The sequence below is a fragment of the Notolepis coatsorum genome, assembly GCF_963971535.1.
Source record: "Notolepis coatsorum genome assembly, chromosome: 7".
In the NCBI taxonomy this organism is placed as follows: domain Eukaryota; kingdom Metazoa; phylum Chordata; class Actinopteri; order Aulopiformes; family Paralepididae; genus Notolepis; species Notolepis coatsorum.
The window spans coordinates 48,929,381-48,946,647 of NC_140171.1; the positions used below are offsets into that span (position 1 = coordinate 48,929,381).

At 45.7% G+C, this 17,267-nt stretch overlaps 1 protein-coding gene across 1 annotated transcript in view; it reads right to left on the reverse strand.

Moving 5' to 3' along the window:
- Positions 1-4,927, reverse strand: part of lrpap1 (low density lipoprotein receptor-related protein associated protein 1) — a 118,243-nt gene extending 113,316 nt beyond the window's left edge. The window contains exons 1-2 of the mRNA XM_084318651.1: positions 4,666-4,927; positions 2,775-2,919 (exon numbers count right to left, since the gene is read on the reverse strand). Coding sequence (XP_084174777.1) covers positions 2,775-2,919; positions 4,666-4,827 — 307 coding nt within the window. The 5' untranslated portion in view covers positions 4,828-4,927. The remainder of the gene's footprint in view (positions 1-2,774; positions 2,920-4,665) is intronic.
- Between the last annotated feature and the right edge of the window lie 12,340 nt (positions 4,928-17,267).

Genomic DNA, 17,267 nt, shown 5'->3' on the forward strand with positions numbered 1-17,267 from the left:
TTCTCTATTCTACATTTAAAGGAACCAGCAATGCATAGCTGTACAGAAGTACGCTGTGGAGCATATGGAATTTGTCAAAGGCAACACATATTCTTCAAGAGAATACTCTAAATAGTGACACACTTTATTAAGGGAGTTAGTTGAATATATTCCATCAGATTATGTTTAACCACTCATATCAAGTCTCATAAGAAAGATACTCTATGTGATATTCTATTGCTATAGACTACAGGATTTTCAAGCCAAAATACATCTGATTTCACCATCCCAGACACATACATTTATTATTATTATTATATATTTTTTTAAACCCGACATTTGGTTTGGTGGAAACCAGAGCTCTGTAAAGATGGTAGGTAAAAGATCTGGGAAGACGGTTGGTAAATGTGAGATGCATGTCAATGTGAGTCTGACCTTACCTTATACTAACTGTCAGCAAACTGCTGGACCTTTATCAACAATTGCCCGTCATTTTAACTCGCTAGCAAATTATGCGTTCCACACAAATAGAGAGGAAGTGTGAGAATGCTATAATTAGACAAAGAATCCTACCCTCTCCCTCTTTCCTCTTCCCCTGTGTATGCACTAATAGCACCCTGCCCTGCCTCTATCATTCTTTGTGAAAGCCACTCAAACGCTATCCCTTTGTGTATGTCAGCACATGTTGATGATTTCACAGCAGAATATACTATGAATCCATTGGTCAGTCGTCCCTACGAACACAATTGGCAGTGTTTGTGGGTGGGAAGCCGGTGGGGGAGTCCTGGGCCCCGTTCCCCGTACCTGGCTAACTGAGTTAGCCGGATAATATCCAGCATAGCCTGACTTAAGCCAGACCTTTCCATTCTCCGACGCTCAATTGTCTAAATCACTATGACAACAGATCAAAAAGTTTGAGCCTGGTCGAGAGCAGGGTTAAGTTCAGTTAGCTGGATGAACCATGGCCACGCCCCCGCAAAGAAATGCCAGCTCGCTTCCTGAAATGATTCTCACAGTCTAGATCTGCATTATACCATTCTGAATTATGTTCTTGTGCTTCGTTTGAAATGTAAAATAATATGTCTGCAGTAACGCTGATAATAAATCATATTCAGCCTATGAATTTACTTTGTCCTATATAATGCATGTCATATTTATACGGATACGGCGCTCGCGAGTCGCGACACACAGTTATTTTAATAACGGACTAAACGGATCATTGCAAATGTGAATCCCGCTGGGATATTTTTAATGAATGAAACCTATCGGGTGTTTGGCTCTGATTAGTTTAATATTCTTCGCTGTGTATTTGCTTAACGGAGCACCCGGATGCGTTTCATTCAAGCTGAAGCGTCTATGCGCGGATTGTGGATATGAATTATGAGGAATCTGAATCTGTGGAATATTTAATTGTATCACTGTGATAGTGTCACACGTTATTGTGATATTGTAACTGGGATTAAAATATATGAGGAGATGCGCTGTTTGATGGATTTGATGACGTGACGTGACTTGATAAATTGAATGAGCCTTTGACGTTTTTGATGAATGAATTCGAGAAAATGCATTTATCTTTTCAAGCACTGTTATCTGATGATGAACATGAGGTGTCACTGGTATAAACCAAATGGTAATCAATTCAATGCATGTATGGATTAGGTCCGAAACAGATTAAAACCTGATTAATAGTGTAACTGCAAGCCTCCCTCCAAGCCTCTCTTTGGAAACCATGTATTTATATAGTACATAATATTAATACCTAAGCACATACAGATATCCTCATGATATAATTTGTATCAATTAGATATACTATTTGGGCTTGTTTTTATCGTTATTCTGAAAGAGCTGAACTAATTATTTTCGCTAGCAAGATCTCATTTGATTATTCATTCCATAAGCCTATACTGCCAGCAGGTACGTTTAAAGAAATATAATCTGATTGATTGGGGGTAATGAGGGATTTAAAATTAGCCTATAGATTATGCATTTAACTTGTCGGCGAGGCTATGAGCCGTACTGCATTGTACCCATTCTGGAATCTGTTAATAAAGTTTTAAATCAATCAATCAATCAATGCCGTTAGAAAATCAGGATTTCTGCTATCGACACTTGCTGTCTTTTCAGCTGAGGCGGGCGCGCGCAATTATCCTGAGTATCAAGTCTGGTTCAAATGAACGAGACTGAATCCACCTTCGAGGAACAGGAAAATCCCGGATTCAAACATCGGGTTAATTGAATCTGGATAATGGGACTCTTGATCGACTTAGTTGAACCAGGTACGGGGAATAGGGCCCTGGTCATTGCAAACAGCGACTCCTACTGGTCGGTCGGGGTGCCTGTTCAGCAGGGAGGGGATATAGCGTGAACCTCCGCACGTGGTAAGTTCTCCCAGTGAAACTCCTCGCTGTCAGGTGAAGAGAAGCGGCTGACGAGTCGACTCCACATGTATCGGAAGAGGCATGTGGTAGTTCTACAGTCTACACCCTCCCCAAGTCGACAGTGGGGCAATGCGTGCCAAAGCACCAAAGCGCTTTACAATTTGTTCCTCACATTTTACCCATTCACTCACACACCGATGGCAGAGGCAACCATACAAGGTGCCAACCTGCACATCGGGAGCAATTAGGGGTTAAGTGTCTTGCACAAGGACACTTCGACACGCTGCCCGGGAGGAGAGGGAATCGAACTGGGAACCTCCAGATTACCAGACGACTGCTCTACCTCCTGAGCCACTGTCGCCCCACAGTTAGCCCCAACACTGCCTGTACCAGCCTCTCCTCCTCAGTTTGTCTTACCGTTGAAGTTGCGTCGGAGCTGAGCCTCCTTCTCTCCGTTCTCATCCAACCCTTCTGCCTTGATCTTCTTCCACTGCAGCTCGTCCTTCTCCTGAATCTTCAGGTCGCTGTGCAGCTCCGCCTGCTTCACCGGGGGCAGCTCCATCTGACAGACAAACAGAGATGGTTACATTTAGGGTTTTTAGCGTCATGAGGTTCAGATCACGATTTGGATTTGATCACGATTCAAAAGTGAATAACTCATGGGATGTTATGGGACCAGCACTCAACAGCATCAGTGCACCTGCTTGGTTCAAATATATAATTCTGGTCCCAGTGCCTTTCCCACGGCCCACAAATCTCTGCATTTATCATTAGCATGAAGACCTTCCTAATATTTTAATTGTAAAGACGAATTTGTTCTTAATTAAAAGACTTGCCTGGTGAAATAAAAATATAAATATAAACAATGCAGCTTTCTTCCTGTGACTTAGGAAGAGCCAATTGGACAAATTGAAGGAGATAATAACTCCAGCACCTGATGAGATGAAGGATGGAGAGAGACAGAGAGACACTGCATCCTAAAGCGTTTCACTACTGCTCCTTTCCTCCCAAGTGAGACATGTTTCCTACCAGGAAGTAAAGAGGAGAGGAGAGGAGAGGAGAGGAGAGGAGAGGAGAGGAGAGGAGAGGTTTTGGTCTTATCTTGATGAAGATCTCATGATTGACTAGGAGCCGTTTAGTCAATGCGTAATACACTAAAAGTTGTCATCAACTTTCAGGATCTTAGCCTTGAAATCCTTAAGGTTCATCATTTTAAAAGTGATGTATTTGGACATTGGGCTATCCGTCATATGGTGGTGCGGACTGAAAAATGTAAGAGCTCAACGCTCTAAAGACAGTGGAGATGGTTGTGGACTTCTGGAAGAACCCAGCCCCACTCTCCCCCATCACCCTGTGGATCGACACTGTGGAGTCCTTCCACTTTGGACCGCAAGTGGGAACTGAACGTCAGCTCCATCACCAAAAAACCACAACAGATGAGAGGATGTACTTCCTGAGGAAGGTGAGGAACAGCCAGTAATGATGATGGTGCAGTTTTATACCACCATCATCACCTCCTATATCACCATCTGGTGGCTGCAGCCACTGACAAGGTCAGGACAAGGGAAGACTGTAGCGTATCATACGCTCCACTGAGAAGGTGATTGGCTGCAATCTGCCATCTCTCCAGGACCTGTACGCCTCCACGGGCAGGTAAGATTGTGGCCGTCCACTTCCACCCTGGTCACAAACTCTTTGAAACACTCCCCTCTGGCAGGAGGCTGCAGTCCATCAGGACTAAAACCTCACACCACAAGAACAGCTTATTCCCATCTGCAGCGGGCCTGGTCAATAAGCCCCCCCCCCCCCCCCCCCTAAACTGACAGTCTCCTATCCCCTCCCCCCATAGACACTACATGTCACATTAACGTTCAGTCTCCACAACTCACTGTTGACTTTTGCACAATCCCTGATCAATATCAATACACATTCCTGCACACTTATCTTATTCCTATTCAATATATTTGACTGTAGTACTTGTTTGACCTGCAGTACTTTTTTGCAGTACATTTTACTGTATGCACCAATGTACAAATTCCGTATTGTGCAAACATACTTGGCATTGGCAATACATTTGATTCGGATATACAGTAGTGTGCTTTCTGGAGAGACTTTCTGGAGGTCTCGGGTTTGGAGGGAAATATGAGGTAGTGAAGGAGATTAGGTAGATTTTTGGAGTTATGGACGTTCTGGTGGATGCATGATAGGATGCAAATGCGATTCTTGCCAAGCCTGAGTTTAGTTCAAGTTCAAGTTAAAATGTTGTTTTATTTGTCACATATACATCATTTCTAATAACGTTACTTACCCTGACAGCTTTCTCCCACACCTGGTTCAGTCTCGCTATCCTGAATTCCACAGTCTTCCCACCACTGTTAGTCAGCTTGGGCTCGTTTATCTCCCGAGAGTACTTTCCTGCCATTGCACCTACGCTGAGACACAGCACCACGACCAGACACTGCAGCTTCATTTTCTAGATAATAATACACCCCTGACGACGAAGAGACATTCAATTATTGACAATTAATCCGGCAAACGTTAGATACTCTTGGATTTCTGTTTTGGCTTGAGAGTACCACAAGTCATGTGTTCAAGGGGAGGGCACTTCCTGATGATTTGCATTGTGGGACATGTAGTTTTACATTCCTGCACTCGTGCCGTTTGAAATGCGTTTACGAATATCTTTGTACTTCAACTCCAATAATGCAGCTCTTCGTCGTTTCCTAGTAACGGAGGCTGCAAATTATTTGAGCAAATAGGATTCTTCCACGCATTGACAACGAATGGATGGTGTGTGGGGCAATGAGCATCGTTCCTCAAAGCTGGGGTCAGGTACAGTAAATAATGAACCTTATAATAAACTAATATTCAACACACACACGCACGCTCACACACACGCACGCACACACACACACACACACACACACACACACACACACACACACACACACACACACACACACACACTCACACACAAAATAAGTTACACTTTCTTATAGGGCAGCACACTTGATCAACCCCACTTCAAAAGCAAAGGATGGATGGTCAATTTGATATTATGAATGATGACATATTGGAGACATATTGGAGCCAGAATGATGACTTATTAGAGACTGGAACACAGATATGCAACGAAAAGATGAAAACGAAAAGTCCTTCAGTAGGTTTTGTGATCTGCACGGCTTCAGCCAGCTAATCACCCAACCCAAACGTGTATGTGAATCAACACAGACTACCATTGACCTCATTCTGAACTCTGACAAGTCCAAGATCTCCAATAAAGGGTGTAAGAGCCAAAATGGATTTAATGTGCAATGGATTTATGTGACCATGGGGTGGCGCTTCTTTTATATACGCGTCAGGTACGCGTGAATACTTTACCCAAGTCAGTTGTCCTTCCGCGTTCGGTTTGCGCGCCCTGATTGGCCTCTCAGCGCCCAATCGCGTTAGCCTACACAGAGCTAGCAGAGTATCGGGAGAAATGTAATATTACTGTGAAGAGAATCACGTTGCTGCAGATGCTCGCAGTTAGTTGACCATGGAGATGGTAAAGTACTACGGATGTAAAACATTTGGAATTGTTTAAAATAAAGCTGTGATTGTACAACTTCAAGGCTCCGTTCGATCGCCGTGCTGCTGCTAGGAAGGAGCAATAAGAGGAAAACAATGTCAACATAATTGATATGAATAGCGCATTACGTTAATATTGGGCTGTGGAACTGAAAGCTGATGCACAGCGATAGTAGGGCTAACGCGATTGGGCGCTGAGAGGCCAATCAGGGCGCGCAAACCGAACGCGGAAGGACAACTGCCTTGGGTAAAGTATTCACGCGTCGGGTACACTGTAGGAGTTTGACCCAGAAAGGGCAATGGTTTTTGACTGCAGGTTAACGCAGGTCGTAGGTCACAGGTAGCAGGTTACGGCTGTTTGAACACGCTGCAGGGCGAAATGTTTGTAGGCAATTAGTTATTGTATTCATTATTATTTGATCAGTTTAAGGAGCAAAAGCCAACATATCCTGTTGGCACGGTGAAGCAAATAAATATAATTTTCCAAGAAGAGCTTCCTGCATTGTATCATTGGGACATGGACGGTTTGGTATCAGATCAAACAAATAGAACGGCGCATCAGCCAGGTCCATCTACGGGATCAAATTGCTCAGTAGCTCCGTATAAGACGGGAGCTCCTTTAATAAAGGGGTTATAGCATGTGGGTTAAGCGATCATTATATGATATTCTGTACCCGCAAAAAGCTAAAACAAAAGGCCGGCTGTCACAAAACAGTCACACTTTAACCTAGAACTGCGAGCCTGGACTGGTCAGAAGAGCTCAGTGGTACACTAGTTGAAGAAACATGGCTTGGTTTCAAAAGCAAATTCTCAACAATACAAAACGACATGGCCCCCCTAAGAACCACCAGGGTAGAAAATCGCACTGAGCCGTAGATGCACTCCGAAATATTGACCACTATGAAAACCAGAGACAAAAAATGCTCTGAGTTTAGTAAAAGTCAGCCAAAGCTTACCAAAAGCTTGAGCAGTGAACTACAAGCCCACGTGACTGAACTCAAACTGCAAAGAAACAGACTAAGAAATGATGTAAACTCCATGATCAAAACTGCAAAAATAAATGTCATGACAAAACTGAGGAAAACAAAAATGGAAATTACTGACAATACTGAGGAAAACAAAAATGGAAATGACTCAATAATCAACTAGGCTGCAGTAAAAAAAACTTAAAACCAGATTTTAAAACATAAACATAAAGACAGATAACACGCTCATCACAGACAAGCTGGATGTGGCCAATTACTTAAACATTTTCTTCACAAACATAGCCACAACACTGGTAAATAAACTACCCTCCCACTCAGGGCATTTTGGGGTAGAACACATCATAGCCTACTACAATAACCTAGGGGTCCGCAAAGACGATTTCAAACTAGAAATGGTAACAACAGCTGAGGTACACAAAAAACTGAGCGCCCTCCAACCTAACAAGGCCACTGGCCATGACAATATCCCGTCCAAATTCCTCAGAGACTCAGCAGCTGCCATCACCCCAGTCATCACACACATAATAAACCTCTCCATAAAACAGGGACACGTACCCAAAGACTTCAAAATTGCGAGAGTAACCCCCCTGCACAAAAAGGGCAGCTAATTGGACCCAGGCAACTACCGCCCTGTTTCTATTCTTACATCCATCTCGAAAGTCATGGAAAAAATAGTATACGAACAGGTCGAAAAGTACCTTGTGGGGAAAAAATCGAATCTACGAATTCCAATCTGGCTTCAGAACATCCCACTCCACTGACACATGCCTTCTCTATTTGAACGACCACATCAAACAAGAGGTGGACGCAGGCAAATACTGCGCCATGGTCATGCTGGACCTACAAAAGGCCTTCGACACTGTCAATCACTCCATTCTGATTGACAAGCTAAAAGCAATTCGTTTTGTTAGTCTATCAGTGAGCTGGATGCAATCAGGGGAGAGAACAGATGGTGGAGGTAAACGGTTCCACAAGGAAGCATACTAGGACCGTTACTGTTCCTAATTTATGCAAATGACATGTCGTCAGCTTGTGACTGCAACTTGTTCCTGTTTGCGGACGACTCAGCTCCGCTGGTCTCTGACAAGAACAAGTTACAGGTTGAAAAAACCCTCAGCTCGGAACTCGGCAGAATCTGCACCTGGCTCGCTGATAACAAACTATCATTACACCTGGGTAAAACAGAGTCCATTCTCTTCGGTTCAAATAACAAACTCAGCAAGACCAACAGCTTCTCAGTTACAGTGGGTGACAATATTGTCACAAGGAAAGATGAAATTACATACAGTACCTGGGTTCCATCCTAGAGGCAAATCTTTCCTGTGACAAAATGGCATCCAATGTAATCAAAAAAGTCAACCAACGAACTAGATTCTTGTACCGGATCTCCTCTAAGCTAAGAATACCCTGAAGACTCTGGCAGGAGCACTCATTCAAGGGTACTACGACTATGCTTGCACCTCATCATGGCACCAAAGCACCTCAAAGGCGCTAAAAGCAAAATTACAAACATCACAAAACAAACTGGTCAGACTACTGCTTGACCTTACTCCTAGAACCCACCTCACCCCTGCCCACTTTGACAACCTAGGATGGCTTAGAGTAGACGACAGAGTACAGCAACTTGCAATGGGCCTGGTCTACAAGATACACTACACCACTAAGTACCATGTACATGTCAAAATACTTCCCAAAGGTCAGTGAATACCATGACCACATCACCAGAGGGAGCTCCACAAATCATGTTAAACCCAGATTCGGCCTAAAGGGACTAAACATGTTTCACAATTATGCCACATCAATGTGCAACGCCCTACCCACAGCTGTAAAGGAATGTGAATCACTACCCACTCTCAAAACCACTCTCAAAGAGCACCTACGGGAGACTGCAATTCGAAACTGGCCCCTGTAAATATCCAAACCCAACCCCCTCCAATAGTCCCCCACCCCGCCTACCCAACCCCCCCCACCCCACCCACCCAACCACCTCCAATGTAGGCCTACAGCTCCCCCCACCCCACATTTTTCCCCGCATAGACCAGTCATTTATTATATCACTTAACATTTCCAAACCCATATTTGATTTGAACCCTCTGAAGATGAACATATCGCTGTCTTTCGGAAGTTCTCGTGAGCTCAGTTTTAGAGCTAAAGCAAAGATATAGTTATCATATGAAACTAGAGACCTTGAGGAATCCGTACATGACCAGAAAGTCGAAAAGTGCTAAAATCACACTCCAAAGCTGTGACATTTTGCAAAAAAAAAAAAAAAATGGTAAACCCAATTATATGGGGTCCCTTGACCTCTCACGTATACTGACCCCCGAGTGTCAGTATGCTCTGGCCCCCGACATACAATAGATTTTTCCAAGTGGCCCTCCTGCGAATAAAGTTGAGTATCCCTGTCGTAGACTGTGTCAGGGTGCTGATGTCATCTATTACAGATTTAAATGTCTGGACTCCTGCCTATGAGCCTGGCTTGTCCGTGGAAGTGGGAGGACACACTGGCAGCTGATTGCCTCTATCACAGATCAGTGAGTTCAGAGCTGAGGCTCTGTGTGGCGGTAATGTCTAGTATTTATCTTAACTCATTGGGCGCCAATAACGAGTATACTCATGTTTCGCCGCCAACGCTTGAGCGCCAAAAACTAGTATACTCGTTTTTGGATCCTTTGATCTTTTCCCTTTGATCCCCATTCTAAACACTCAGCCGGAGCTCCCTGGCACATCGATCGAATCTCGCCAGGTGGCAGTAGGGCTGACCCCTATTAGTCGAATAGTCGACTAATCGGTCGAAAGGAGCCGTAGTCGACTGCCAACCTCTTAGTCGAATACAAAAAAAAAGAAAGAAAAATTATAAAAAATTATTATAGTTTTTTTATCATCCTTTCCAAAAGAAAAGAGGCCTAGAAGCGTGGCTAACGCTAATGGCACGCATACCAGAGGCTAACTGCCTACGAAAACAGGCACAGAGGCACTGAAAGAGGATTTCACCCATCTAATGAACACACTAGAGTGACTAGACTAGACAAATATCAAGATGCATCCATCAGTGGACCAATTGCATGCTTTTGCAGAGGACAAGAAGCCTTCAGTCGACTCCTTCAGACATTAAGCACCCCCACAGCCCAAATGGAATGATAAAAAAAAAAAAAAAAAAAATATATATATATATTTTTTTTTAGTCAACTAATAGTCGACTAACGGCAAATTTTGGCCAATCATAGTCGACTATCCAAATCCTTAGTCGGGGACAGCCCTAGGTGGCAGTATCGCCTACCTTATGAACATGCATGGGCCAGCTTAGTACCAGCCCCACAGCCCCCAAACAACTAGGTACTCGTTGTGAGCAGCAGTGATCAGGACATGTTCGACAATCGCGATCACCTAGAGCGAACTATTGGATATTATGAAAAAGACTAAATGGATTATATGGATGATGATTATGGACGATAAGGTGTGTTTCCACCAGACTATGTTGGACTAAGCACTACTGGTAAAACATAAAAAAACTATAATCAAACCGACCGATGAGGAAACCTTTTCGTCTCCATGGTATAGTCTGGCCCGAGCACACAATAGTAACCTGCAATGCAATGGCGAGCGAACTATTGGATATTATGAAGAAGACAAAACGGATTATATGGATGATGATTATGGATAATAAGGTGCGTTTCCACCAGACTATGATGTTGGACTATGTTGGACTCAGCACTACTGGTAAAATGTAAAAAAAAAAAAAAAAAAACTATAATCAAACCAACCGATGAGGAAACCTATTCGGCTCCATCTATAGTCTGACCCGAGCAGATGAAGAAGACGGATGAGGGCTACCTAACGTTATATGTATTGATCCTGTTGACACTTTTGGACTCGAAGTGAGAAATGGAGTACCTCTAAACCAAAGGTAACGTCTATTTTACGTGTACTTTACCGAAACTCCATCATAAAACATGCGTTTATGATCGCAGCGTCGGATAAACGACCCCCCCCCCCCCCCCCCCCCCCACCCCCGGCTTTGTGAAGAAACAAGGTCATGTGTTTACCTTTGACCTGGCAATAATATAGGTGTCAAGCGAGCAGCCACGAGATTTGCGCATACGCTGCACAAAACACACTTTATCTCACAATCTAGAAAACCAGCCTGGATTATTTTGAAACGGGCAATGTTTATCTTGGGATTGTAAACGAACGAGGGTATGTAGAAACGAACGCTTTTTTACATGTTGGACTATAAATAGTGTTTGTCAAATGAGCCATACTATTGTCTCCATAGCTATAATATAGAATATACAATAGCTCTGCAAAGATAGTGAAATATCGTGAAAATTGTAAAAAAAAAAAAAAAAAAATGACGCCAGGCAGTACAGATGGGGAAAGAGCATGGCGCTCAATGATTTAATGGTAGAACATTTCCCACATTTTAGAATGCATACCTTGGTAGAAGTTCATGAAAAATCACTGACTGATAATGGATGCTCTGGGAATCTAGTCATAAAATCAAATGTCTCAAAGGTGTAGCTCAGACTGAGGTAAAATTATGCGTTTCTCTCTCTGGACTCATACTTATTTATGAGGGCTGCGGGTGTTTGGGTCATTAGCACATAATATGGACTCTTTAAGTTATTTGTATAACGAATAACATACGGTTATCCTATAACCATAGTTATATGAGTATAGCGAGTGCTCTGCTCGTAGTGGAACATATCCCATATCCAGTCTAATACTGAATACATTTCTTCACATGTACACACCCATCCGCCTGGCCACACCCCCATCCGCTCCTCTACATAAGCGGGGATGTGGCCATACTAACAGCTCCTTCCCAAGTCTTTCACCACCGAAGGCGAAGACCACGGGCGAGGTCCTCAGTGAGTCCGAGCAGAGCGCTCGCTATACTCATATAACTATGGTTATAGGATAACCGTATGTTATATATCGTAATAGCTTACGCTCTGCTCGTAGTGGAACACAGGAGCTGAGCAGAGAGGAAGCTCGACAAATGTACCCGCTGAGGCCCCCCACAACCATCAGAACCGGGGAGGACCCGAGCCCCCGGACCCCCCTAGTGGAGGACGGGAGGGAAATGGATCCGACTGTGCGAAGAGGGTTTAGCAACTCAAACACACAGGGTGAGCTGATCGTGGGACTTACCTTCCCACAGAAGAACCCACGACTACACAGGCGCGCAACCCACATGCCACTAGGGAACGAACGGGAACGGGAAAAAAAACGTTACAATCCCTAATATCACGGGGTCAAGGTCAAGAACCCAACCCCGTGGCAAGGCCATAGCAGCGGAGCGCGAAGGAGGACCCAGCCCCAGGAAGGGTCAGGACCCCCCGGAAAAAGGGGGCCTGGTGAGGGCAACGACGCCGCAGCATCGAGACCCCACCAGGCGGTCACTAGTGACACCACCCCCCACATCGCCAGCGTATCGGACAGGGCCCATCCAAGAGCAGGCCCTTCCCCCCTACAGCACGCCGCCCTGAATCACTCAAAGAGGCTACAACCCCACAGCGGGACCAGGCAGCGCACCGGGGAGACAACCCCCAAGAGGTTGATCCCTCAATCCAGGCAACAGGTCAAAAGGACTATTTAATTTTAGCCTATTTTAATACAATTCAAATAATCAAATTGTGCTTAGACTCAGGGAATTATTTTCACCGGACATTAAGACCGGAGAGATTAAATATGTCGGACTTCAACAGATTTTGCCGGTCAAATACCGGTAATTACCGGCTAACGGAAACGCTGATGTAACATTGAGCTACGTGACCAAAAGCTCAAGACATATGCAACAGAGCGCAGAGCAGAAAACGTATTTTTAAGTTCTCACGCACCGCATCTTGACAACAACAGAGGTCCACAACATGGAGCCTGAAAAGAACTCACGGAAGTCTCACAACCAATAGAAACGCGCCCAGTGACGTACTCTATGGCGGGGGGAATTCCATGACCCACCTGCCCAATTAATATGGCGTGGGACCAGGGAACTCCCTCCCCCCCCCCCCCTCTCCCTACCCTGTGACGCGCTGACCCAACAGTGCGACAGGAAGCCCGAAGGACAGGAGGCCCAACCCCCTGACCAATCAGAAAAAAGGGGAGGGAGGTTTATCAGTTCACCCCCTCATGACCCCACACCCCGGATACGATGAAAAACAACCAGCAGCGATGATACCTGTGTAGCTAGCATGCTACATGAAAAGCGTATAGCCACTAGGATAAGCTAAACCAATGCACGCCAGCCACAGACGACAACTCGTTTGCGAACAGTTTTTTTTTTTTTAACTTTTTTTTTAGCGTTTATCGCTTTTTTCTGGTCAAGTATGACCGACAGAAACAGGTTGAAACGGGATGTAGAGCAGTGGAAGACATTCTGAGAAATGACGGCGGGTCCGGGAATCGAACTCGTGTCCCCCAGATCCGTGACAAGCACGGTTTTCCCCGACGCAGAAATAGCGCCGAGATATGCGGTGAGCTACTGGAGCTCCCCTGCGAACAGGTTTTATATACAAGGCTTTAGGCTCATGTGCGAAACACGTCACCTGTGTTTTATGTCTAAAGAAAAAACACAGACGTTTAAGAGAGGGTCAAGACCTCGGTACAAGCTACATATATGAGCACTTCTGTAGGCTAACACTCTAACCAAGTTGTGGACTCGATGCCATGTTTCCAACGTAACAGAATACACACAACCCCCTCAGATAAAATGGTAAAATGTACCATTACAAGAAGAACACAGTCTTCTTCATGATGAGGGAAGACAAGTCTTTCGACCGAGTGCTAGCCACAGGCCTTGCCAAGCACACATATATATAGCGACCAGAACGATTTACAAGAAAACTGTCCTAATCACTTAAACAACACACAACCCCACAGCTAGGTGAGGGTTTATACACCGTATCCCCAATATATAACAGTGAATAAACACACAGTTTGTAACAAAAAACAGTCCCCCACCAGGAGGGACCTTTTATTTAGTAATAAAATTATATGTTGGGGAGGGAAAGGGGACAGGGGTAAACAGGGGAGAGTCACTAGCGGCGCCTGCCGCGTGCAGCACGGTGCTTGCCCCCACGGGGAGCCGGCCCGGAGGGGCGCCTGGTCACGTCGATCCCTACCATCACCTCCGGGCGTGGAGCGGCTGGCTGCGGTGGACGAGGCACTCCCTCCACTCATGGCCTTCTTGGACGAAGGCCCAGCAGCGGCGGCGGTGGTGGCGGAGGCAACGGTCGCGGTCCTCTGCCGGCGTTGCTTTCGTCGGCCATCACCGGTGGCATCGGGTCGGGGGAAATGGGGTTGGAGCACAGCGCGCTCCTCCTCCATCTCTCTCCAGGCAGCCGTCATCTGCTGCATGGCCGACCCGAACAGCCCAGCATTGGAGAGGGGGGCCGTGAGCAGGGGAATCCTCTTCTGTTCCGGCACCCTCGCCTGCTCCAGCCAAAGGTGGCGCTGGGACAGAGTGGCCAGGGCGCACCCCTTCCCGGCGGCTATCGCCTGCAGCTGGGTAATGTGCAGGATGGCTCCAGCTGCCTGGGCGTGAAGGTACTGTTGATGGTCGTCCAATACCGACCCGCCCGCCATCATCCCTGACATGTAGCACGCTAGCTGCGCGATGTTAGACGTTGCAGCTAGGCTCTGAGTCGCGGCGATGTACGCCTGGTCACTCCAGTTAGCCATCTGCCTAGCCGATTTCCCTTGGGGAACCGGCTTCCGCAATGGCTCCCACACCACTTCGGGACAAAGAATGGATGTCATCGGGCTATCAAGCCGAGGCACCCCGTCCTTTAGTCCCTGGACCAAACCCGCCACCCGCGTGACTGGCACGTAGGCGGGGGTAAGGCCAGTGATGCGGGAGATTACTTGTCCCTGTTTCACGTAGGCCTCCATCGAAGGGAAGAATGGGCAGACAACGCCCGTCTCTCTCACAGGACGACGTTGCCAGAGATGACCTATCATGTCATCAGGAACAGGTGCAGGCAGAGGCTGCGGCAACGCCATGCCATTAGCGGCTGCGGCGGCCGCCATGAGCTCGGGGAACAAGGCAAGCAACTCCCCTTGTGTACCTCCCTCCACGTCACTCGCGTCCCTCACGTACGGGAGGCTGCCATGTCGGGCGCCACCATCCGACGCGGCAGATAGCTGGGCATCTTGTCTCTGGGTCGGAGGTTCTAACCCAACACCGGAAAACAAGGGACCCCAAGGAGACGCAACACTCCCTGCCACACCCAGAGGGGGAGAATGATACGACTCCATTGGGGCATCAAACAAGAGCGCTCTCGCCCCCTCCATGTGATCCTCAGTTTCCATCGGAAGGCCATTCGCCCCTGCAGCTCGTCGCCCTACGACAGGAGCAAGCAGAGGCGAAGAGCCTGCGTCGCAAATCCCCAGGCACCAGAGGAGCTGTCGGCTTATCAGCCGACCGTCCACTGGCGGGGGAACCAGGGCCGGAACCAGGCCATCTCACGGGAGACGGCTGCTCAACGGCCCCTCGGAGAGGCAGACTCACCACCGGGCGCCACTCGGGCGTATCTGACTGCCACGACCATGGAGTCAGAGCAGCCCCACGACGCACGGCGGACGCGGCAATGGAGAAACGCTGGTGAAGGGTGACGTTGTGAGCGTTCGAACCCCCCGAAGGTGCAGACATTATGACTTAGCTTTTCTCGTAAATTGGCGAGAGAGAGAAAAAATAAGATACAATGTCCACGTAGCTCCTTTCCAACAACTATTTTGGCACTAAACTCAAGTGGTGTATACAGACACTTGTCGGTGGTGAAAATAGGGAAGGAGCTGTTAGTATGGCCACATCCCCGCTTATGTAGAGGAGCGGATGGGGGTGTGGCCAGGCGGATGGGTGTGTACATGTGAAGAAATGTATTCAGTATTAGACTGGATATGGGATATGTTCCACTACGAGCAGAGCGTAAGCGATTACGATATATAACCACTAAACTGCTTAAGCAGACATAAGGAGAAGGGGACAAATAAACAAAAAACAACCCTTACAGGTGGAAGCCTCAGATTGAGTAGATAACCAAATAAATCAAGTCCAAAAAACACTCAAAGAGGTATTGTAGAACAAATTTTATAAGCCACAAAGGCACCTCCTAATAACAGAATTTATATAAATAACTTAAATAACAATAAACCTCCACTAAGGGAGTTTATGTGCAGTAGTGGACAAAATTACATGAAAACAAAACACTACAATAAAAGGCTCAGCTTCTAGAAAACAAAGTGTACAATATACATAGTGAGTAGCCTAAAACAAGAATGGCTACAAAGAAAGGCTAAATGCTGAACAGGGCAGAGAACAGCACTACACTTTAATATAGGAAGCCTGACCGGAAGGATAGCCAACACAGAAGGGAATGCGAAAGCAGCTAACTCTGGGAGATTTAAACTTAAATAGACTCAGCTACAGTAGGCACAGCTGCACTGAATCAGGTGCAATCAAGCCCACACACCTGCCCTACCAGTCCAGTGATTGACAGCTGTCCCTCACAGGAAGACAAAATAAAGTAAAAACCATGACACTTATTATTATTGAGAAGTAATAGAAGTAATATATTAAAAAAAAAAAAAAAAAAGATAATATAATCTTACACCAATGTGTAGATACCAATTTCCTCTCTCACAAATTAATGGAAGCGAATATGGACCACTGGTATACTGGCCAGAAACACCTCTCCCTGGGTTTTAAGCTAGGTTAGTTAAGCATTACATCACACGCAGGAGTGCGTTATGAGAATTAGAGCATGCCTAGGGGTGGTCGTTAGACCAAACCTTATTGCTATACAATAAACACACATTAATTGAAGCATAATGGAGATTTATTTTATGCAGTCAGGTTAGATGCCGTTTACAGTCAAAGTTTTGCTTGTACACGGTTGCAATTCAATTCCCCTCCTCGCAGTCCTCGGCCAGTCCGTTAAAATACGTCATTGGCTATAGGCTTTTCAAACAATTTAATAGGCTAAACTTCGTTTTAACTTCTTTAATTTACATTTGTTATTTCATTTCATTTTTCCCGACATAATGCTACCTGCCTCGACGAAATCCGTGATTCGGTTGCGATACAGATGAATTATCTTCTCAGAATAGTATAAGTGGCTATAAGCTTGCTTCAAAGCATGGCATCTAACAGTGAAGTTAGCGGTTGTTATTGGAATAATTGATTGATTGATTGAACATTTTATTACAGAGACAGTGCTACATCTATACATAGGTTGCTTCAAAGCATGGCATCTAACAGTGAAGTTAGCGGTTGTTATTGTAACTTTATTACCAGATTGAAGAATGGGTACAATACAGTACAGCTCAATACACACAATTGTTAAGGGGATGC